Raw genomic sequence first — 24,838 nt, forward strand, 5'->3', positions numbered from 1 at the left:
AGGCTTCTACTCTCCCCTGTTGTCTATCTGTGACAGAGAGCCATCTCATGCTGAACTTGTAATATAGCATGGATTATCTCTACCCTCTTGCAACACATTGCTTGGATTCCTGTCCTGGAACTGACGCTGGTAAATCTGGGGCACCTCCTTGAATGTTGCATCTATGAGAGGTGACTTGACAACCAGCCACATTAGTCTCTTCATGGGCACCTGCTATGTTGTCTCTGTCCACACCATGGGTTGACATTTCTATCTGCATATGGTGCTCTATCCTCTATCCTTTGAGATACCCCAAACAAGCTATTCGCATCCTCTGATGAACTCACTCTATGCCCAGAAGCCCTAGAACAGGCACTTTGGTCTCTACCACTCAGTGTCTCTTGTGACTGTATGTCATAGTTGAATGTGTCTAGATGTTTTACTATGTGTCCACAGGTATGGGGTAAGGGTACATCAGGGATACAGCTGTGTCTGTCCCATCTCCTCATGTAACAGTTGTGAAGAGGAGAGATTCTAGTTCAGTACTTGTATATGCTGTGGTCATTCCAGGATTCATGCAGATATTTTTCTTTCTAGGACAGGATATAATGATGGTGGTGCTAGGTGGTTATAACACATGGACAACCCACGGAAAGGACACGGTAAAATCTCACACTGGTGTCTTTGGGTGACTTAACTAGAGAAAATGTCTCTGCTTTGTACCTCTTCCTGCTTCTCTGTGCCAGAGAAGCACATCTTCTTTGGTTGTTTAAAACAATACCTTTGCTTTGGTTTTAATAAAGGGTCTCACTGCATGGCTAAGGCTGCCTTACAACTCATGATCCTCCCCTCTCAATGTCTCACATACTTGGATTGTAGGCATGTACCATTGTGCCTGACTAAGACATTTTTACTGAAATGTCTGTCACTTATTTACCAACGTAACATTTTCTGTAAGTGATCCCTCACACCATTGTTCTTGAGCATGGGTGTGCATAGCAAATGCTTATGTATGCCTCTGACTCTTCTTTCTACATTAAATATAACATGAGACCCATGTCATCCTAAAAGGAACTCTACATTTAAAGTCATAGAGATTCATTGTACTAAATTCTAGCTCTGCACTTTAATCTACACTATGAACGTGGTTTAGATGAGTGTCCAACAAAGGTTCATGTGCCAAAGTCTGGACTCCAGGTTGGTGCTATTAGGAAATAGGGTATCTTAGAAACTGGGGCCTGTTGGGACATCTATAGGTCATTGGGAATGTATCCCTAGGAGGCTACATTTTGGGGTTCTGGTCCATACTCTCTGTATGGCTGTCTTTTCTCACTCATGAGATAAGCAGTATATCTTTCCATTGACTCCTATCTCATCAAAAGCATGTAAGCACTAAACCATACACTGAAACCTCTAGAACAATAACCTCAAAGAAATGTTTTCTCTTTATGAAACAATTATCTCAGACATTACATCGGAGTAATATAAATGGACTACACAAAGGATACGGACAAGTTACCCAGGCTATGTCGGATCCATTTTCTTGTCATTAAAATAAAACAAAAACCAGACACTTCATGGGGCTTTCTATGAGGGTCAAGAATGGTATGTGAGTGACCCACTGAACAATATCACGTGATGGAGCAGTGTGGATTAACGAGATACTGCAACAATCTGAAAATTGTCACTGTGCTCAGATCTCAACTGGGTCACAATGGTATTTACTTTCCTATCTCCATTTCACACTCCATCAGAATAGCAGATAAATCATCCAAAATATAGATCAACCCCACCCCACCCCCAAAGCATACTACCTCTCTGTCTCCTTGACTGACTCCTCGGTGGTCTCCTTGTATTCTGGAACAGTGTTATTTAAATCCATGCATACTTTGCCCACAAATGCTCGCTGCCCAAATTTATCTGTGAAGCAAACAGAGAAAGAATCTAAAAATGTGCTTCTTTAAAAAAAAGAAAGAAAAGAAAAACCACTTTAAAAAAAAAGAAAAACCACTTAAATTAAAAGTCACACTAAAAAGTGAGAGTGTTAAGAATTGTCTATCTCCACACTGTGACAATAACAAAGCCACTAAATTCAACGAATAATAACTAGTCTTCCATTCAGCCCCCATCCCATTCCCAGCCTGTCAGGAAATAACCAGGTATTTTACACTTCTTATTTGCCTTTTCCTTTTGGTTAAACAGTTTGTCCATGTTTCTAACAATATTATAACTATCGTGACACTCATCTTCCCTTATGGTACCAAAGAGGATAAGATTTTCAGATCCTAGAAAATGCATTAATATTCCTCATCATAGCAAGTTTTCTCCTTTCCCCCATTTGGTTGTCTACCCGCTACCCTCCTGCCATCACTGGATGCATCCAGTGCCCCTATCCTAGTTAAACACAGCATATGAAATGTTAGGAACACTGATCCTGAGTAACTGACTTGGATTTGACTCCTTGCCCCTGTGATTACTCCAAGATGGTAGCCACACTTGTGATTCTGTTATAGGTACCAGACATTGTACAAAATACTCAGCCCTAAAGGGCCATCTGTTGTCTATTGATGACCTCATAGCACAGACAGCTTAACTAAGGCACAAAGATGTTCACATGTTTATATAGCTGGGAAGCAGAACTGAGCCTAGATTTCGGTCGATGATTCCACATATATCCAAGTCCTGCTTGTCTGAGTTCTAGACTCCAGTGTCCCAGAGTCCACTGCACTGTGCAGGATGGTAAGAAATACAGAAGGAAAGATGCATGAGGCACATGGTTCTCAGATGCTCCGGCATCGCTTCCCCTAACCACAGCAGCGCAGATACTGTTATCATTGACTGAATGCCTAACGGTGCTGGCAGTGAAGGACCTTCGTCAGATGTCCTGGGGGAACTTGTATTTCAGTTGAGCTACATAGGTGGCCTTGTTTTACAACGTTCCTTTGTTAGCATTTTGTCTAAGCTCCGCCCCACAGTTACCTGGCAACAGCCAGGTAAGCCTGACTTACTATAAAAGGAGCTGCTAGTCCCACCCCTCTTGCTCTTGTCTTCCTGCCCCTACCCTTTCTCCACCCTGCATTCCCTTCCTCCCCTCCACATACTCATGATGGGCCTCTCTTCCTTTCTCTGCTTCTATTACCCTCTCAACTCCCCTCCCCATGCCCTGAATAAACTCTATTCTATACCTTACTATCATGTGGCTGGTTTCTCAGGGGAAAGAATGCCTCAGATTGGGAGGTACCCTCTTCCCCTATACCTCACCACACATTCATAAAATATATCCCCTCTCTTTTTATCTTTCTATAAACACATCATCCTTGCTGTCACAAGCCTTTCAAAAGCCTTTCTGCCACTCTCTCCCTGGGGGGTTATTTTAATATTAGTCATCATCAGATTAATCCCTTAACATCTTTCTTATTATATCACTCCTTTTGAGTCTCTGGTGCATATCCAAGGCCCTCTGTGGTCTGAACATCCTCACCCTCCTCATTATGCAATGAATTTCTCCCTTCCTTTGAGCCATCCTATTTGCTGTCTCCATTATCAATATCCCTGCCCCAGCCCTTCTGTCCACCTCATTTCCTCCTTTCAGTCTCTCCTGGTTTTGTCTTCCATTCCGTCAAAGGACGCCTCCATGGAGAAGACACAGACGGGGCCTGCCTTTGCCTCTTCTGAGAACTTTCATGATCATTTTCAGTGTCAACAACCGGCCATTGGTATCAACTATCTTGGATCCCAACAGCATGGCAAATACAAAATCAGCCAACAGTGCTTGCCAAGTACCTGCTGCATGTCAGACACTGCCTTGGGTATGTGTGGGATCATCAACCTAAATCTAGGCTCAGTTCTGCTTCCCAGCTATGAGGACATATGAATATCTTGCTTTAGTAAATCTATCTGTGCTAAGAAGGTATCAGTAGATGTCAGACGGCCGTTTAGGGCTGAGTATTTTGTACAATGTCTGATACCTATAAAAGTGTTACTAAAATTATTAATTAATGTGTTTAAGTATCCTTTCTGATTCTTTTAGGACCTTGATTATCTTCTATTTCACTGCACTCTAGCATCAAGCACCAAGGCCCTGAATCTACCTAACTGCTAAGACCTATCTATGGATTGCAATGTAACAAACTGTTGTCACAACTCCACTGATAACGGTGCTCTAAAGAGTCTCGAATCAAAATGCAAAATTCTGATCTATAAATATTATCTTGGAATCAGAACCCATATAGAAACAATTAAATCATTTAAACAGTAAAAATCCATTTAAGACTCTGGGATATTCATTGTCACTTACAAAGTAAAAAATGCTCAAATTCTAGATCCAAAGGCACAGTTTCCCAACCGAGTATAAGCTATTGCTAGGCACGCTCTGGTTGTCTTTGCTTGATAAGCCCCTAAATCTTGTTTTAGCTGCTCACCTGTAATTTCTGCAAGGATCAGGGATGAGTCAGTGTGAATTGTTCCAAAGTAGCATGCCGTGGTGGTGCCGTTCTTTAGTGTTCTCCTCTAAAAATAAACCACAAGAAATCCTGAATCGCATGTGCTCAGAAAAGTCACATGGCACACATGGATGAAAATAGAAGTCTGGTTTTTAATTTTAAGATGTGTTTATTTAAAGGTATGCCATCTTGATGTGGAAGAGACTAAGTAAATGGCAAAAGTATTTATAATCTAAAAGTGTGAGCTTAAGAAGTTGGCGCTTCTGATTTCCTAGACTTACATGCTTGGGTGTTCCAGAGGTCATAAAATGAGATGCCAATTAACTCCTTGTTCCTTGGGACTGTTTGAGGCTATTTGGATTTTTAATCTGCGAGTCTACAAATGGGATTTTTTTTCTGTGTATGACTAAGTAAAAGTATTCAGCTAGACTTCTGCTTCAACCTGGCAGAACAAGTAACATTATGTCTTTTTTTCCTTAGCAAATTTTCCTTAGCACTTGCACTGCAATAAGTGAGGGCAGCATAGATTAATTCCCAAGAAAAACACAAGATGAGACAACAGCAGAGGAAACCACAGAGAAGATGCTGGAAACCTTGGGAAGAGAGTAGCCACTCTCGGAGCTAGCAGGACACTAGCTGGAGTCTATGCAGTCACTCCCTTCCTGTAGTAGCTCCCCAACCATTCCTAACCCACTCTGTGTACGGAGTCATTCTCCTTAGAAACTGCTAAGTGTGGAACGGGCACAAATCCTCAATAATAAGATGAAGAAAGGATTTAAATCGAGATCTAGCTGATGGCCAGGGTCCCCAGAACACCGAGTATGTCACTAACACTACTCTTGAAGAGGCTGAAGAATTCCTTCCTGGAGAAAATGTTCTCCAGTGACACTGAGGCCAGTGTTTGCTCCCTCCAAAGTTGATCCTGTAATGAGGTTTCTCAGTCAGTGTTGCCATGGGTATCAGGAAAGACCTCCAGTCTTGGTTTTCCTGAAGAAAAGCTTCAACTGGATGAGAAGCTGCAGTTTCACATTGGGCTAGAATGAGCTAGAGACACTAGAAAACTCAGAGATCTATGCAAAGTACAGTCAAGGGACAAGAAAGGGAGAACACAAGGAGGGAAGTAGTTGGGGGAGTGGAAGGGAAGGCGGGGTGCCAACTCTCTTAAGCAGAAGTCAACTCCACCCTAATCTTTGTCAGCCTGTGTAGGCCTACTCTAAACCAGAAACATAGGACAGGTCTGGCAAATAAATACTTGTCCGGGTTAGGCCAGTTTGGAACTCACTGAATTTAAATACCTACATAAAGAAATATGTATGGATATTGCCTGAAGGACATATAGTCCTTGGTGCTCCATCTCAAGTGTAAAAGATCTGATATAATGGAATTTCTGCTTTATTTCTCCTCCTTCTCCTCTTCCTCCCCCTCCTCTTCCTCCTCCTCTTCTTCCTCTTCTTCCTCCCCCTCCTCTTCCTCCTCCTTGTCTTCTTCCTCCTCTTCCTCCTCCTCTTCCTCCTCCTACCCACAATCATCTTTACAACTGTATTTTAACACCATAATATCCACCCACATTAAGCAATGTTAGAATTTTTTTAATTTCAGTATAAAGAATGCATTTGCCTTCCCCCCCCAAAAAAATGCAGTTCTCAAAATTACACACACAGTGAATTTCATTTCTGATTTCCCTGTCTACATCATGTGCTAGAAACATAGAGCTAAATCTGTAACAGACACTACCAAGACTTTGACTTTGGGGTTTTATTTCTCCATTCCCCTCTTTTTCCTCTGCTGTGATTTGATGACTCATTTTCTTTTGTTTCATACTATGCAATTTTAAGCAATTTCAACCCCTTTTTAGAACAATGAGAGGTATAAATACATTTTGAGGATAAAGATTTAGTGTGGTTAACACAATTCATTAGCACCATGTGCTAGTCAATTCATAACCAGCTTTTAGCCTGAAAAGTTTTTCTTGTGTCACATGGGTGCAGGCTAAAATATAAGTCCCACAATTATAATTAAGGAAGACAAAGGAATGAATGTAAGCACTCGCTTCTATTCTTGAAGGCTGGAATGATACTGGCACAATGGCTAAGCCAGTCCCTGCAGAACATGTGTGGCCAGTACCATAGAACTACCAGTAAGTCCAATAAGAACCCAAGAACATAGTCCACAGTGTTCACTGCAAGAGGCAGAGGCCAGATGAAAGCATTTGTATTCTGCCTTCTGTACCGCACATGGTTTTCCAGTGTCTGAGTGCACTCTCATTCTGGAGCTAGTTTTTTTGAAAGAGGAAAAGGTGAAGACTTTTCCCAAGCTATCAACATGCAGTGGGCACACACTGCAGCCACTGCCCAAGGACTGAATTGACTTCACTGTTCCCACTAATGCTGTCAGTGCTCACATCCCATTGCCGCCTGTTCTGCAATGTGGGACCACCCTGTCTTCCCTCCTCGAAAACCTACTGAAACAATGTGCTATCTTCCTAAATGTAATTTGAACTTTATTTTTTCTTGAATATTAAACAAATAGAGAAATAAATAAATAGATAGATGGATAGATTGGGTAGGTAGGTAAGTAGGTAGGTAGATAGGTAGGTAGGTAGGTAGATAGATAGATAGATAGATAGATAGATAGATAGATAGATAGATAGATAGATAGATAGATAGATCTTACCATGTTCTAGGCAATATTTTAAGTAGCCCACAAATATTAACCTGGTGTATTATCATAATAATCCCATAAAATAGGTACTATCATTATCTGAGTTTTACAGATGGGCACAGTGAGTCATAGAGTCTTTTAAAAGTCACACAGATATTCCATTTGGTCCTCAGAACAGGGTTATGGCTGCAATGAGAGAAAGCACCCAGAGGACAAGACTAAGAGAATGCTGTAGAATCTATCAGGCTGAGACAAGGGTCCTGAGACTCAAATTCTCTTGTCACTGTGATGGTAGCATAGCCAGTGGATTTTGAAAAGAGCTAAAACTGTTGCAGTCCTTGCCAACCTTAATGTCCTCTGTCTTATACCTGAAGTCTGGTCCTAGAAATGAATGTTTGCACAGATGAACAGGCATCACACAGGACCTTACACACAATACTCACAACAACTCTAGTGTAGACTTCTTCAGCCACATCAGTGCTCTGGAACCTTTGTTCTGTAGGAAATGTATACTTGTTCAGCCAGTCCAAAAGTGGCAGGTCGACGTTGCTTCCAGCAAAGGCATACTGAGGGGCATGGATGTGTGTATCAACAAGGCCTGGCATGAAGAACTCACTGAGAAGCAAAGAGAAAAGGAAAGCATTGAATAGCATCTTTAGATGAGGGTACCATTTATCCCACAAATTTACAACTTGAAGTTTCTTATTTTTAAGTAAAATGTTGTGCTAAAAGAGAGAGAGAGCACTTAAGTTGCAATGTGTACAGTTCTAATCCGAGACCATGGAAGAAAGGAAACATCAAAGTGCACATACGCCAAGCCGCTGTAGCAGAAGAAAAGAGAGGGGCACAGGCACATCCTATGACTCCGTTTTCACAACTGGACAGAGAGCACAGGTGGGGGTGGGGTCTTTAAGCCTCAAGATCTGGGCTGAGGGACAGACACACATGTCACAGAGAGGGACTAAAGTTAAGAAACAGTGATCTAAGGCTCAGTGGCTCTCTTCATCTTAGAAGACTGCGAGAAATCCTTGTCCTCCATGTGTTCAAAGGCTGAGCTCTCAACAGAAGCATCAGGAACATGCTTGGGCTGTTCTGAGATCCTAGATCTCTCCCAGGAAAGTGTAGACATGAGCTGTTGGTCTGAAGGTGAGGTACTGAGAAGGGAGATGCTGTGACCACCATCCAAGCTTCTGCGTTTCTTCTTTCCTTTTTGAGACATGATTTTGCTGTATAGCCCCCGCTGGCATTGGACTCATATTTCTCCTCCGTCTTCCTTCTCGGTGCTCAGATGACAGGCATGCACTACTGTGCACATCTTCATACTTCATACTGATCAGCTGAGCCCTGCCTACTACCCAGCCACATTTCTGTTTATTCTATATTTTAGATGGATATTTTTATGTTGTCAGAGCACTATCCACAAAAGGGAGGCAGGCCAATGCTAGTAGACATGGATGAGCTAACTCAGTTCCCTTGGGCAGTCATTGCATCAACTCGTCCAATCACATATCTATTAACAGATGATATATATACCCTATTACTGTCACTGCAGCACCTGAAACGTCACCCAACGAACCTGAACTCAGCACTTGACACCACAAGAAAAAAAAAAAATCTTAGCCAGCAAATGAAATGCATCCATACATCCAGATGTAAGATGCGGTCACGAGCAGCTTTAAAATGCTCTATTTTAAGAAGAGAACTAGAAGTGGTGGCACGGCTAAAGTTATTACAGCTAACACTGAATGTGTGCATGCACCGGAGCTGGGCACAGCATCCTCTGAGCGTCATGCCACTTGTGGTAGGCAGCTTGCTATGGCAGTTACATATATACAGTCTAGATCAGACTGTCCGAGTGAGGACTCACCATTAACCAGCAGGGGGATACGTGTCATGTGACCCAGTCTCTCTGAATCTCACCTTTTACCTCATGAAAAATAAGTAGTGTTAGGGCCACAAAATTGTGGGGAGGACTGAGTTACTGGATGTAAGAGTGGTGCCTAGGCAAGGCAGAAAGCATCAGTAAATGCTGCTGCTGGTGAAAACTTAATGTTCAAGAGTAGGCAAGTTGCATCCTCGTTTGTATAACAATAAACGTAAACTCAGGAAGTGTCCTTAGCTTGAAAAGGCTAATTTTTAGCTTAGGAGCTTTGTCTTCTTGTTCACTACACTCTATGTGACAAAGAACAGTGACAACTCATGAATAAGAAAAGAACACACATGGTGTGCACTCACTGAGAAGTGGATATTAGCCCAAAAGCTTGGAATACCCAAGAAGCAATTCACAGATCATATGAAGCCCAAGAAGAAGGAAGACCAAAATGTGCATGCTTCATTCCTTCTTAGAAGGGAGAACAAAATACTCCTGGGAGGAAATACAGGGACAAAGAATGGAGCAGGGACTGAAGGAAAGACCATCCAGAGACTGCCCCACCCGGGGATCCATCCCACATGCTGCCACCAGACCCAGTCATTATTGCTAAGGCCAAGAAGTACTTGCTGGAGGAGCCTGAGATAGATGTCTCCTGAGAGGCTCTGCAGAGCCCTACTGATACAGATGAGCATGGTTGCAGCTAACCATTAGACTGAACAAGGGGACCCCAATGGAGGAGTTAGAGAAAAGACTGAAGGAGCTGAAGGGGTTTGCAACACCATAGGAAGAACAACAATATCAACCAACCAGACTCCACCAGAGCTCCCAGGGACTAAACCACCAACTAAAGAATATACATGGAAGGACCCATGACTCCAGCTACATATGTGGCAGAGGATGGCATTGTCTAGCATCGATGAGAGGAAAAGCCCTTGGTCCTGTGAAGACTTGTTTCCCCAGTGCAGGATAATGCCAGGGTGTTGAGGTTGGAGTGGGAGCATCCTCACAGAAGCAGAGGGGTATGAGAGGGGGGAAAAGGGAATAATATTTGAAATATAAATACATAAAATATCCAAGAAAAATATTTTTATAAAAGAGAAGGGATACTACAGTGTGAAATGTGTCAGTCACTGTCCTCTCTCAGAACCTCTGTCTTTGGGGCTCTTACTCTCTTTACCACCACAAAGTGAAACAGCTTTGAGTTCACAAGCAGGTGAGTACTCTTCAGTTACGTTTAGGAAGCTCGGCTAAGACTTGTGGGGAGTCTACAGAGAAATGAGGCATCTTCTTGTCTTCAGAGACTTCATAATAGTTCAAGATATTAGGGTAGTATGTGGGCATGTGTGTTAGAGAGAGAGAAAGAGAAAGAGAAAGAGAGAGGGAGAGGGGAAGAGGGAGAGGGAGAGGGAGAGGGGAAGAGGGGGAGATCTTGTTACACAGGATCTTAGTGAATAATTTCACTCTTCAGTGTCTACTCAGGAGAAATGAAGAGTAAGTTTATAAAACAGATCGTGCAGGAATGTTTGCAGCAGTTCTGTTCATATCATAGCCTCAAGTTAGAAACAATATAAATAACTGCCATGGGAAAATATGGATAAACAAACTCCGGCCCAGTGGAATACTATTCAGGGAAATAAAAAGCAAGTGCTCTTACAATATGAATCACTTCCAAAACATAACGTTGAAGGGCCTGAGAGATGGTTCAGTGGATAAAGTGCTTCCCAGGCAAGCCTAAGAACCAGAGTTCAAATTTCTCATCCTCAGGTAAATACCAGGAGGGCATGGTGGCTCACCTTGCACAGGGGAAGCAAGCTAGCTGAGTAGATTAGCTGAACTGATAAGCTCTGGATTTCAACAAATAAGGTGGCAAATGGTTGAAGAAGATATTCCGTATCAAACTCAGCTTTTCCATGTGTGCATGCATGTGCACACACACATAGCCTTGTACAAATATACACATGATAAAAATACATGAGCTAGGAGAGTCCTGAAGCCTTCTACATGCAAAGTTTCTAACAAAGGTGACAGTAATGGGAATGGAAAAGCAAATGATCAATACGAGAGGAAGAATATAGCATTTTTTCAGACCCTAGAAGCAAAGGAGAGGAGTCAGAGAGATAAAGTTTTAAGCATATGAGGGTGAACACACAAAGTACAGAGAACCCGAGTACAGAGTCTGGTGTGCAGGGTCACATGATGTCAGCCTAAGCCAAGTGTCAAAGTATGAGGCAGTTCACTGTTTCGTATTTCTGCAACAAACTACCTAAGGGTAGATACTTTACTTTTAAAAGAGGTTTATTTAGCTCACACTTCTAAAAGTGTATATGCACGATCTAGGCAAGGGCACACCTTGCTGCATAACACCACACAGAGAACTATAAAAATAACCAGCTGCATATGGAATAAGCCAACTGTATGGAATATAGTCACTTTAATTCAACCCACTCTCACAAGAACCCCCTCACTTTGTGCGATCATCACGAATCATCTCTAAACAGGTCCCACCGTTCAAAAGTCCTACCACTTCTCATTAGTGGTACTGTACACTGGATCCAACTTCTAGCATATGGACCTTTGAAGGACACACTCAAACCACATCTAGTCTCTAGTTTGTGACTTCTACATGTCCAAGAAGTTACTGAAGGTGTGGGATAAGCTGTCACACAAGAGTTAAAGACAGGATTCAGGGTTGAGAAGCTTCTCTTTAAGCTTCAAATGGCAGAAATGTCTGTAGAAATAAACAAAGCTAACTCTTGAGCAGCAGTGTCCATTTAAGGACAGAGAAAGAAAAGAAGATGCTGACTGACATTGCCAGAACTGTCACCAAGAGAAAAGAGGGGAACCAGGAAATAACAGGGGGGGGATGGCCATTGTGACAAGAATCTGAAGGCAAGGGATATGAAGCCTTAGAGAGACTATAGAACCCAGGATGCAGTGACCCCACAGTCACTGAACTATGAAGGGATTTACTCCCTGAGGCACAGATTACCTTAGCTCTGTCCAAGGTGCTGAGGAGTAAGGGGCTCCCCATGTGGGTGATAGAGAAAGAATTGGGCATATTTCATAGCAACAGTCATGATGGGAAGAGTACATGGGACTTCATGACTTTACTTTTTATGCAGGGGGAGCCTGTGTGTGCTTATCAGGACTCAAGAGCAAAGGAGGTGCTTGAGGGCGCAGTATTTGAGAGCAGAAGATGGGCTAGAAAGGACTTACTGTGGCCTGAGTGTGGCTTTTACCCAACATAAGAAGTGCTGGGATGGGTCCCCACCAAAACCCACACACTCGAGGGTGAGCATGCGGTTTGCCGAGATAGAGATGTAAGAGTGTGGGATGTGAGAGATGTGTGTGGAACAAAGTTCTTAAGTGCACTACCTCATTTTACAGAGACAAGATGCAGTTCAGAGATGGTTACACACTTGTAACCTGTCAGGGTAGAAGTCAATTCTCCATATGACTTGGAGCTGGATGCGAGCTACCAAGAGCCAACTCGAGGCAGAGCAGAGAGGTGGTTCACTGGCTTCCCCTGAAGGAGGTGAAATAGCTCTCCTCTCTTCGCTTGTTGGTTTTCTCCTCCCCACAATATTTAGTCAGCATAACTCCCTTAGAACATCAACTTCACACTTTAAACCCAGCATTTTAAAAAATGGAGAAAAAAAGAATATACAGAACCCTATATACAGCAATCAGGATACCTACCTACCATCTTTTATATTTCTTTATATCTATTTAACTTTATTTTTGTAAACCCGAGGACTTTGTACATAACAAGCATGTGTTCTATCACTAATTTACATCCACAGTTCCATGCCCCACCCCACCCCTCTTCTCACTTCCTTTTTGAAGTGAAGTCTCAATATATAACCCAGACTACTAGCCTTGAACTTGCCCTAGACTAGCCCCAGCCTCCCAGTGCTGGGATTACAGGCATGTGATGGCATTCCCCATCCATCACTCATGTTCTATCATGAGTATCATGAGTTCTATCATGTTCTATCATGTTGTATCAGTGACAAACACTGATACAAGCTGTACAATAAGAACAGTTGACTGAGGGCCTAGGCCAGTGTCACAGTCTGTTTGAACACTGTCATTAGTTCAGTGAACTTCCAACTCCATTACCCTAAAGTCACTTTCCAAGTTTTAAATGGATTTTCAGACTAAAAAATGATGGTGCCACACAGCCTTCTGAAATTCGATCAAATATGTCAGCTTGAGACAAGTGTTCTCATTTGTATATAACAAATCAGTCAGGCCATGGAGACAGTGAGCCCTCCATTAGAAGTGCATTTTACGTAGGTAGTAAAGACCATAAAATTGCAACTCAAGTGCACTCTGAACACAGGTCCTCCCTAACCACGCCATCAGAAGAGCTTCTCAAACTCTGTTCCTTAATACTTTCCCTGTTTTTGTCCCTCCCCTCCCCCATCTTATATGGGGCTAAAGACTTGTTAAGATTCTAACACTGCACACGAAACACTCAATAGATGTTTGCTAAAGAAATAAAGGAACAATGGCAGCCTCTGGTCCTTAAAGTTTCTATCCTTCAGATGGGCTTCGCCTCAGCCATCTTCCTCACTAAGGCTAACTGGTTAGCTAGCAAGCCTCCCCTCTCTCAATGAACACTTCTCATTGCTTGAACCTGATATTGGCTTCCAGCAGTAGGGATGATGTTGGCAGAGACTTACTGGTGGCTCAGCTCTCTGATCTCACACGGTTTGAAGCACCATTCTTTGGCCAGTTTTTCTTGCTGAGACGATTCTTCTAGAAACACTATCTTTAAGAGGAAGAAAGGAAAAAAAGGTCAGATGTTAATAAATCATAGCCATTTGTTGACACAAAACACACTAATGTTTTCGAAGCAGAGTGATGCTGAGTTAATTTTAAAAGATATTTGGTGCCAAATGAGATTAATTTTGGAGGGAAAAATATGTCAATAGTTTGTGTTTGGTCATCCTTAGAACTAAAGTGCATCCAACTTCTCGTCTGCAAAAATGTAGACCTGAGATTTCAAATGTGTTCTTCCAAAGACTCACACTGACAAGGACAAGGGGCATCATTTATCCTTCATTAAGGTGATTATGGGAACTACTGTGTGCAAAAACACCCGACTTGAACCTAATAAGAGTCTGCTGTTAGGGGAAACACTGCCTCATGTTTGTGTGGAGACTAAATATGATATAATTCTGGTGATGAAATTAGCCTGTGCCCAATACATGGGAAATGGTCAAGTCTGTTTATGTCTATTTTGCACACTGTGACTCATTTCTCTATCAAGTAGATGGTTCATCAAGAAAAGATAGGAAGTCATGAGGTTAAAATGCAGAAAATATCCTGTTTGGAGCCTTTGTTTGCTTTGTTTTGCTGTGTTGGGCATGATCTACCACCGGGCCAGATCCTAAAGCCTTTCCTGTTTCAGTTTTAGATGCAAAATTATGAGGAAAAAAGGTGTTTTATTAAAATTAAAACTTGAAAAACCTCTAGAAAATAAAAATTATCTATCTAGTAGAGTGAGAATTAAGGCAATATACCTCAGGACAAAATAATTTGTATAACTGAAAAGAAAAAAAGTATTTCTTTGTTCATTGAGACATGCCTTTTAAAAAATTGTGATATTGATTAGAAATAATTCCTAAATTAAAATAATTAGATGATTATAAAGATACACTTGAAACGATAAAGATTTAAAAAGGAAGAATGAACACTCATCAAAGTCTATTGCATAATTATTTTAAAAGCCATAAAATTAAAATTAATCAATATTTTTCAAAAATGATCTAATATAAAGTTCATAAATAGGTAGTATTATAAAACTTACAGATGTGAAATATATTAGGAATAAATAGTTTTGAGCAAAATAAAGATGAAAAAAATTGGAAACTGAGGCAGTTTTGCTACCCCTGTGAGAAGTTCAGAGTAAACAGTGGTTTTCTACAATAAATAGAATCTCACAGAATCAAACCCTTATGTGGTGATATCTTATATAATACATAACCTCCTGTGCCTGGCACTCTGTGAGACTTCTCTAGGTCTGTGGCCTTTGCTGTCAACAGAACCAGCTGACTGGCAGATGAACTAATTGTTTATCACCCAATAGAGGATTAAAATTAACTTTAACTATTAATATATTATTTTAACCAAATAATTTAAACGTTCAAGGAATGAGTCAATAATGCTACAATAAATTTTTTTCTATCTCCATTCTTTTGATTTATATAAAAATGGTTTTCATTATTGATATCTATAAAAATAGAAATTAAGAAAAATTTTGCTGCCTCTGTTTCCAACAAGAAATAATCAATGACCCATTATACAATTGCAGGGAGTATCTTTTTACTTGTATGTAACAAATTGCTTTTCAATATAGACAACAGACATTTTAAAACTTCTTCATGTTCCTGGGAAATTTCAATTTATGCCCATGAATGTTATAGTAAGAGTTATTCAATAAGACTTCCAAGAAGAAAATATCGTGCATTAGATTAAAACTGTGTACGGGATTACACCAGAATTTAAAATTCAGTAGGAAAAGGGGAACTGTATAGCATTTCAAACCATAAAAAGAAGAAAATAAGAAATGGGAGAGACAGGAAAGAGGGGCAGAGAATCAGGAGAATGAATAGAAATCTGCAGCTGCTGGGGGTTGGAGGGTAAGGGAATCTCTAGGAAGTCCCAGAGACCTGGGATGAAGGAGGCTCTCAGGAGTCAATATGGGAGACCTTAGCTGAGGTACATAACAATGGGAATGTGGAACCTAAAGGGCTCACCTCCTGTAGCCAGGCAGAACCCCCATGGAAGGATAAGAACACCAACCTACCCCCAAAACTTTTGACCCAAAATTTGTCCTGTCTAAAAGAAATTCGGAGACAAAGATGGGGTAGAGACTGAAGGAACGGCCAACCAATAACCTGCCCAACTTAAGATCCATTCCATGGGCAAGAACCAATCTCTGACCAATCTCTGACCAATCTTCTGTTATGCTTATAGACAGGAGCCTAGCACAACTTGTCCCCTGAGAGACTCTATCCAGCAGCTGACTGAAACAGATATAGACAGCCACAGCCAAACACTGTATGGAAGTCAAGGTCTCTTATGAAAGAGTTGGAGGACGGAAAACTCTGAAGGAGATAGGAACTCCACAGGAAGACCAACAGTCAGCTAACATGGATCTCTGGGAGCTTCCAGAGACTGAGCCACCAAGCAAAGAGCATACACGAGCTGGACCAAGGCCCCTAGGACAGGCAGGCAGCTCAATCTCCATGTGTGTTCCCCAAATAACTGGAGCTGGGGCTCTCCCTAAAGCTGTTGCCTGACTGGAATCTGTTTCCCAACAGGGTTGCTTCATTTGGCCTCAGTGGGAGAAGAGGCTAACAACCCAGAGACTTGATGTTGACCAGAGTGAAGGACTACCTAGGGGAGGGGCCACTCTCTCAGAGGAGAGGAGGAGGAGGAAAGGGGGAGGAACTCAAGGGGGGGGACTGAGAGGAAGGAGCAGTGTTTGGGATGTAAATAAATAAGTAAATAAATAAATAAATAAATAAACAAACAAGAGGGAGAAAAAAGAAAGTCTATATGTTGGTCTCACATCACCCTGGCAGGGTTGCTATGTTGATCAGGCTGGCCTTGAACTCTTAGATCTGCCTGCCTCCACCTTCCAAGTGCTAAGATTAAAAGCACATGTTACCACATCACCCCTGCTCCCATCCAAGAAATTTTAAAGATTGTGGTTTAATTTGAAGGAGTGACTACTTCTAAAATGCTAGAAATAATGTACTCTACATATCTACATCCGACAAGTCATACATACCTCCAATGTTTAAAAGTTTAAAGTCTTATACTGCTTATAAAAATTCTTTTTAGGAAGATACGAGGTTTTCTTTTAAGAGCGAGGAGTATTTCTCCCGGGAACTCACAGTGTAGACATTCACAATGCTGGTTTTATAGTTACCCTCTCTACAAAACTCTCACTCCATCTATCCTCAAAGTCCATACCACACATAATCAAAGACTATTATCTCAAAGTCAGAAAGGACTAGCTAGATACAGCAAAACAGAAGAATGATTAAAATAATGGAGACATATCTGCTGAGTGGAAAATTATCCTTTATATAATGTTGAGGTTTGGTCTGTTGCTTTGTATTGTAATGCTAAGTGCAGGCCCTAAGGCCTAGTTCCCCCAGAGATGAGACAGTCCAGGTGTAGACCCAAATGATATGTGACCTTGTCCCCAAGTTATTTTAGATGCTGACAGCCTGGGCAGAATTGAGATAGGCGGGGCTTGGTGTTTCTGGCTTTGGGGTTGGAGGAGACTATGAGGAGGAGAGAAGAAGAAGAAGGAAGAGAGAAAAAGCCAGCAAGGAATAAGAATTTTAAAATAATGGCCATGTGGATTGGTGAATTGGGGTAAGAGCAGCCCAGATAAAACGTAGCAAATTATCTAATGGGATTTTTAGCTGGGAAATAAGCATCATAGCATAGAGCATAGATATCTGCCCAGTTCTAAGGCTGATTACAGTGCTGATTAAGGCTTATTATACATATAAAGGTTGTGTGTGTTTTTACCTGGGAATTAAATGGCCAAAGACGGGATAGAAACACAGGATTGAGATTAAATATTTTCAATAACAATATAATGTTAAGGCATCTTTTTAAAATCTAGATTACTAGATTATAATGATGCTTTTGATGATAATACGGTATGGGTGTGGATATGGGCACACATGTGAACATGTAGGTTGAAGTCTGGTGTCTACACACAGAGCCTATGGCTGGGGAGGAAAAATACACCCAGATAGGTAAAGAGTAAGATATACGTGGAGGGGAGGGCGCATGGTGGAGCCCTCCTCCACTGCATCAGAGGGAGGAACAGTGGTGCGGGCAGGAAAGGTCAGAATTGGGCAGTAAGAGGAAGGAACTGATACTTGATGAATATCAAGCGGAGGAAAAGGGTTGGAAGGGGCAGCCACAGGAACAGAGGCGAGGAAGCGACAAACAATAAGAGGCACAGCAGCCAAAGGCATGCTGCCCACGCTATCGGAGCAGTGGGTGGGGAGAGCATCGATTCCCCATCCACTCCACCTTCTTCTTGCTCTTGTTTGCCTTTTTGTCCATCCAATACCGTCTGTGGACCTCTGCTTGAACAGCATTATCGAAGGAGGTGGGAGCAATCGATTCATGGTGGGTAAAACGCATATGGTGTTACTATGACACATCGTAATGGAAAGTGAAAAATGGATGGACCGAAGGATGAATGCAATGGTCTCCGGGAGAGATATTGTTTAAGCATGGATTTTCATGATGGGATGAGTAACCTGAATCCTCTGAGGAAAGGTCAACATGGGGTGTGTCCAGAATGCTCAGAAACACCAAACATACTAGTGGAGACCCAGCTCAGCCCTAGGAAAACACATGGAAGGAATCCAGACCAAAGATAAGCACACACTGTAAGTCATGGTCAGCCTTCAGGGTTATTTTTAGGAAATCTCTAAAAATCTGCAGGAAAATATGATTGATGCATTCTTCCTCGTTCAGTAGCTTCCTTACCTCTGGACTCTCAGGGCTTAGGATACCCTTGCTTGCTTGTTCATTCAAGTGCCTGGCATGGTCTCAGTCTAGGCAAGGTGTTAATCACATACACTGATCATTAAAAACAAGGTTTCCGGGAACCATAGCAAGTTCCAACCAGCAGGGGCTTTCTCAGCCAAACTCTTAGTTATCCAGATGAGGAAATCAAGTCCCTTCTGTTAAGCAAACAAGTCCAAGTGCCTCTCATGTGAAATGAGGGCTATTTAGGAGTAACGATAATTTCAGAAAGACTTAAGCCAAAAGCAGATGAATAATGACTATCAGCTTATGATACAAGTCCCTGCGAGATACAGGCTTCAAACACCAGATGGAAATTTTTGGGCAAAAGGCTTGTTGCCATGATGTAGAGTAAACTTCTAGACAATTATGAAATAGTCAATCTATGCAACAAAAGAAGGTAGCATGTGTCTGTACTCATCACAAAAAATCTACTAAAGTCACTTTGAGTCACTTGTGGGAGATAAGAACAGATGAAAAGATATTTTACTTCAAAGACTGCTGAAGTCCTTGTCAAAGACAAACATTGGTATATTTGTGTAATTCATATCAAACTGATTAATGGAAAGTTGAGATTGGTTTGAAAAACAAAAGTCAGTCTATTAAGGCAACGTGAAGTGAAAATTACCACAAAGACACCAAAGAATATCATGAAGGGCTTAGGTTTTCTGATCTAATATTTTCTTTGTAAATATGAGAGCACACCGGGCTGGGTGTCATTCCAGGTTCAGAGCAATCAGGAGTGTTTGCTGGGCTAAATCATCTGCCTAGAGGTTGTTCCAGTCAGTTGATGGCGTGTCTGGTCATATAAACTAGAGGTGATTTAAAAAAAAAACTTTCTCCAGAACTTTGTATACTAAATTTTTAAGTACAGGGAGACACAACCATACATTCTTCAGTAGACCAATAAATAAGCTACAATACTAAAACATGAAGGAAATTCATTGAAAAAATAAGGATTTGAAATCCATTATGAAACCAAATGCTAAACCCTGGATCTGAAATTTGGTTACACAACAGGATATTTAAATAATTATAAAAGAACCCTCCCATAACATTTATTTTATAAAGAAAATAGTAGCTTCCCAGTGAAGAAACACGGCTAAGACCACAGACATTGTTAACACCGACATTGCCATAACAGCACACACCTCCATGTTCTGGCAAGACTCACTGGGAACGTCACATTGATTCTGACATTCCTTCTCACATGGATCAGCTGAAGTTCATCATGAGGAAACATGCGCACCAAACTGAGGGTCAGTGTAAGAGTTCTGAATTCTTGAAAAGTGTCTGCCACACAAAACATGAAGAAAGACAAAGACTTGGCCCCAGATGAAAGGCAAGTAAAGAAGTGTGACCCACAGATGGGACTTGGGATTTTCAGAGCCGATTCTGCCCCAGAGGGAGGAAGGGACATTTAAAGGCATTACTGAGACCATGAAGAAGGTCAGAAGGAGTTCTCATTGTCTAGTAGAATTACACATCAATTTTCTAATCTGCATGGTTATGATTATTACATAAGGCTTCATCCCCAATGTTTAGAAAGGGTGCAGTGAAGGATTTAAATGGGAATGGTATCTTAGTTTCTTGTTCACTGTGATAAAAAATAGTCTGACAAAACCAACCTGAGAGAAGTCACTTGACTTAGAGCATAAACCAAACTTACAGTTTGTCTTATTTTGTTGTGATAAGACAGTGACCAAAACCAACTTGGGGAAGAAAGGGTTTATTTGCCTTACATCTGATCATGGTCTGTCACTGATGAAAGCCAAGGCAGGAGCATAAGCAGAACATTGCTGATGTGAGTAATGATACACGGAGATGAGAGCCTAACATAACTGACAGGCTCTGCTCAGCAGTGGACTGAAACAGATACCCACAGCCAACATGAAATGGAGGTCAGAAGCATTTATGGGAAAGATGGGGGAAGGATTGAAGGCCCTGAAGTAGGTGGGAACCCCACAGCAGGACCAAAAGAGTCAATAATCCTCCACCCCTGGGAGCTCTGAGTCTAAGCCACCAACTAATGGACATGGCAGTCTTCATGGCTGCCTTGTCTGGCCTCAGTGGGAAAGGATGTGCTTAATCAGGCTGAGACTTAAGATGCCAGAACTGGGAGAAACAGAGGTGGCCACGCCCCACCTTCTCAGAGGAGAAGGGGAGGGGGAATGAGGGAAAGGGACTCTGTGAGGGAGAGTCTGGGAGGGGGAACAGTGGGGTGTTAACTAATAAAACAACAACAACAACAACAACAACAATAACAACTGAAGCTGAGATTATAGCAGAATGCTGCTTGTTGGCTTGCTGGCTTTGCTCAGCCTGCTTTCCTGTAAAACACAGGACCACCTGCTCAGGGGCAGGACTTCCTACATAGAGCTGGACCCTCCCATATCAGTCATCAATCAAGAAAAAAATCCCCACAGACTAGCCTATGGGCTAATCTGCTGAAAACACTTTCTCAGTTGAGGTTTCCCTTTTCACAGATGACTCTGTGTTGTGTCAAGCTGATAAAAAAAAAAAAATTAATGGCACATAGACAGTCTGCCACAGTGGGAAGTCATAGTGGTAGGAGCCTGAGGGAGCTGGTTACATTTTATCTACGATCAGAAACAGAGAACAAAGAATATAAACAGGCTTGTTTGTACTCAATCACTTTCTGCAGGATACCACTGTTCAGCATCTCCTGACTAGGGAATGGGACCACCCACACTGAGTGGGTCTTCCCATCTCAATTAATGTAATCAAAACAGTCCCCCACAGATAGACACACAGGCCAACTTAGTCTAGACAATTCCTCATTGAGATTTTCGTCCCAAGAGATTCTAGATGGTATCAATTAGAAACTTTAAACATCACAACTCTACCCCTTGTCAACTTTGCACACAACTTCACACTTTATGCCATAACCTTCTACCCACTGTTCCAAAAGTCTTGTGCTTGTCTCATAGTGTATAACACAGGGCACTTTTAGTCCCCATGGTCTTAAAACTTCCAATTTTAAAAACCTGAAGTCTGTTAACTCTGAGCTCCTATGGAAACCAAACCATGTTTTAGACTTCCAATATATAATGGCACAGAATAAACCTTCCCATCTCTAAAAAGAAAAAGTTGGAACATAGCAAAGGGCAATCAAATCAATACAACATCCACAGCTCTGTACCTGACATCTAAGGTTTGTAATGGAGTCAACTGGCCTCCACAAGCTCGGGCAGCCTTACTCCTTAAGCCCCACCATCTGAGGAATAAGCGAGTTCCTCAGGCTAGTTCTACTCAGCCTGCCATTCTCCTTGGCATATGTCCCATAGTCCTGGCATCCCCAGTATCCTGGGGTCATCACTGCAACTGAGACTTCTTCTTCACAGCTTTACTCAATGGCCTTTTGGGATCTCTCCATGGGACTCCAAATCCTGTCACACATAGCCTGGCTCTCTAGGTCCCCTCAATCCTGTATCTTTTACATCTTTAAAAGCAGAACTACATGACTGATATTTACTGCCAAGTTCTGTTACCAGCTCAAGGTATATCCAGGCCCCCAAAGACCACAGCTATATCAATTTCTGTATGATAACTCCTGGGAAACAGTGCTAGACAGCTGCTTTTAAGACACAAGAAACCACTTTAACTTGAGGGGTTTTTATATTTTATTTTATTGTGTGTGTGTGTGTGTGTGTGTGTGTGTGTGTGTGTGTGTGTGGTTGTTTTGCCTTTGTGTAGATCTGCACACCGTGTGCATGACTGATACCCTAGAGGCTAGAAAAGAACATCAGATCCCCTAGAACTGGAATTAGAAAAAAATGTGAGCCATGTAGGTGCTAAGTATCAAACCCAGGTCCTCTGGCAGAGCAATCAGTGCTCTTAACTGCTAGCTATCTCTCCAGCCCAAGCTTCCTTCCTTAAAATCAAAGTGTCTCTTCACAAGATGGAACCTCCTTCAAAGGACAGAGTTTTGCCCTCGGGATGCTTTTCCATTCTACCAGTGTAGTGGTTTCTCTACAATTTGTCTCTCTGTCAGTTACAGCCACCAGTCTAAATACCTTCCCGTCTTAAAATTTCCCCTGTCAACAAAATCAGTCCATTATCTTTAAACTAAGCACTCAGGTGTTCAAACCTAGACAAACTAAAGCCAGGTTTTTAGCCAAAACAGGATACAAATAGCTCCTCTCCCAGTTCCTGATACAGTCCTTGATCCCCTCTGAAACTTCATGGTCTTGGCCTCTTTATTGCCCAAAATTTTCTCAGCATCTCGTAGAAGGACCCATTATGCTCTGTTTCCAGTAGTCAATTGCTTTTCTAGTTCTGAACTCTTCCACATTCTCCCCACAGAACTGTCCCAAAAGTCTGAAAGCCAAATCAATTTATATACAGCAATGATCCCACTTCTTAGTGAGCATTTTTAGTTCAATGCCCTTTCCTATAGCTGTGATAAAATATTCCAAAAAATCTTAAAAAATATGGGATGTTTGGGGCTCACAATTCCAGGGTCTATTATTGTGGGAAGTTAAGAAGACAGTAACTTGAAGCGGCTCTACATTACATCTGTGGTTAAGAACAAAGACCACGGAATTAATGAAAGCATGCTAGCACGCAGCTTGCTCTCTCTACTCTTACACAGTTCAAGATCTCCTGCCCAGGGAAGGGAGCCACTAACAGTGAGCAGGTCTTCCCATCTCAATTAATACAACCAAAACAATCCACAGATATTTCCACAGGACCATCTGAGCTAGACAATTCCTCACCACGACAGTTTTCTCTGGTGAGTCTAGATTTTTGTCAAGTAGATAGTTGAAATAATCACAAATGGGATGTCTACTTACTCTTAGCTCAGAAAGGCATAACTTGTGTATATGCAGGGGTTCTCGATCTGTGGGTCATAACCCCCACAGGGGTTACATATCAGACATTTGGCATATTAGACACTATATTACACTTCACAACAGTAGCAGAATTATAGTTATGAAGTAGCAGAGGAATAATGTTATGGTTGTAGAGCACCCCAACATGAGGAACTTTGTTAAAGACTCATAGCATTAGGAAGGCTGAGAAGCATGGGTCTAGAGATGCTGGGGGAAAATAGAAAATAGTTGGCAAAACGTTAACCCTAGGGAAACGTATGACAGTTATTTGTATTCTTCTTACAACTTTTTACAAATCCAAAGTAGTTTAAGAACTTTTATATGTTTATAGAAACATAAATCTATAAAGTAGGTGAATAAAGATAATTAAGAACATTACAGAAAAAAATGTAGGATCTGAGCGGTGAGGATAAAAAGAGACGGGGATATGTTGGGAGAATCTCGGATGATGAAGGGATGCTTCTATTGGTCATTGCACCTAACATAGCCAGAAAGTGTCCTTCCTTCTGTTAAATGAGTTAATAAAAGTATTTAACAAAACACTATATTCTCTTTTGAAAACTCAGGATTTGTTTCTTATGATGCACACACATTGGTCATCTATGGACTGGCCATATGACTAGAAAGAAAGACCACAGGAGGGGTATACACAATGGGATGCGGAATGGCAGCTATGGGAACATTTACAGCATCCTAACACCAGCCATCTGAAGTCAGGTCATGTTCTGCCCCTCGGCTTTCCAAGCAGGTGGGACCGTGCTGAACACTTGGATGCACTTCACATACTGCAAATTGCTTTGACATACAAAATGTTATACCCTAATTTTTGCTTCCTGCATTTGGAATCCCTTGATGCCTTCACCAACTATGGAAGAAGGAAACTGCTCAGATGGTATCGAATTAGCACTAAGCATTGAGTGAAATTCACCACAAATGTCAGACACAAAGTTAAATGATGCATTTGAATCCTGAAATCATTAAACAAGTGAATAAATCCAGCAGCTGCCTCAAAAAAAAAAAAGTCTTTCAGAGACTATATATTCAGCAAGCCGCGACTAGGAACGATTCAGGAAAAACCCTGACTCGGCCTTTCAAAAAACCAAATGGTGACATGAACTGACCACAGCAATAGACCACAGAAGACACAATGATCTTGGTAGCGATGGGGCTTGGATAAAAGAGCTCCTTTCTTGTTTAATTCTCTTACAGTCATTTGTTCAGGCATAAAAGTTACCTTACAGCTCCATTGTTTGAATTGGATGCCACCTTTCCAGATATTATGTGAAAGCCCTAACTCTCCCAGTAAGGGATGAGACCTTGTTTAACAATTAAGGCCTTTACAATAATAATCAAGTGACAGGGGGTCATTGAAGTGATCCTTAGTCTAACATGATTGGTGTCCTTTTGGGTCCAGAGACACATAGAAATAAGACGGTATGAAAGAC

At 41.6% G+C, this 24,838-nt stretch overlaps 1 protein-coding gene across 1 annotated transcript in view; it reads right to left on the minus strand.

Moving 5' to 3' along the window:
* Gda (guanine deaminase) overlaps positions 1-24,838 on the minus strand; it is a 74,200-nt gene that overhangs the window by 22,701 nt on the left and 26,661 nt on the right. Inside the window, exons 2-5 of the mRNA XM_032891710.1 lie at positions 13,644-13,732; positions 7,526-7,697; positions 4,401-4,488; positions 1,794-1,899 (exon numbers count right to left, since the gene is read on the minus strand). Coding sequence (XP_032747601.1) covers positions 1,794-1,899; positions 4,401-4,488; positions 7,526-7,697; positions 13,644-13,732 — 455 coding nt within the window. The remainder of the gene's footprint in view (positions 1-1,793; positions 1,900-4,400; positions 4,489-7,525; positions 7,698-13,643; positions 13,733-24,838) is intronic.

The sequence above is a fragment of the Rattus rattus genome, chromosome 2, assembly GCF_011064425.1.
Source record: "Rattus rattus isolate New Zealand chromosome 2, Rrattus_CSIRO_v1, whole genome shotgun sequence".
NCBI lineage: Eukaryota > Metazoa > Chordata > Mammalia > Rodentia > Muridae > Rattus > Rattus rattus.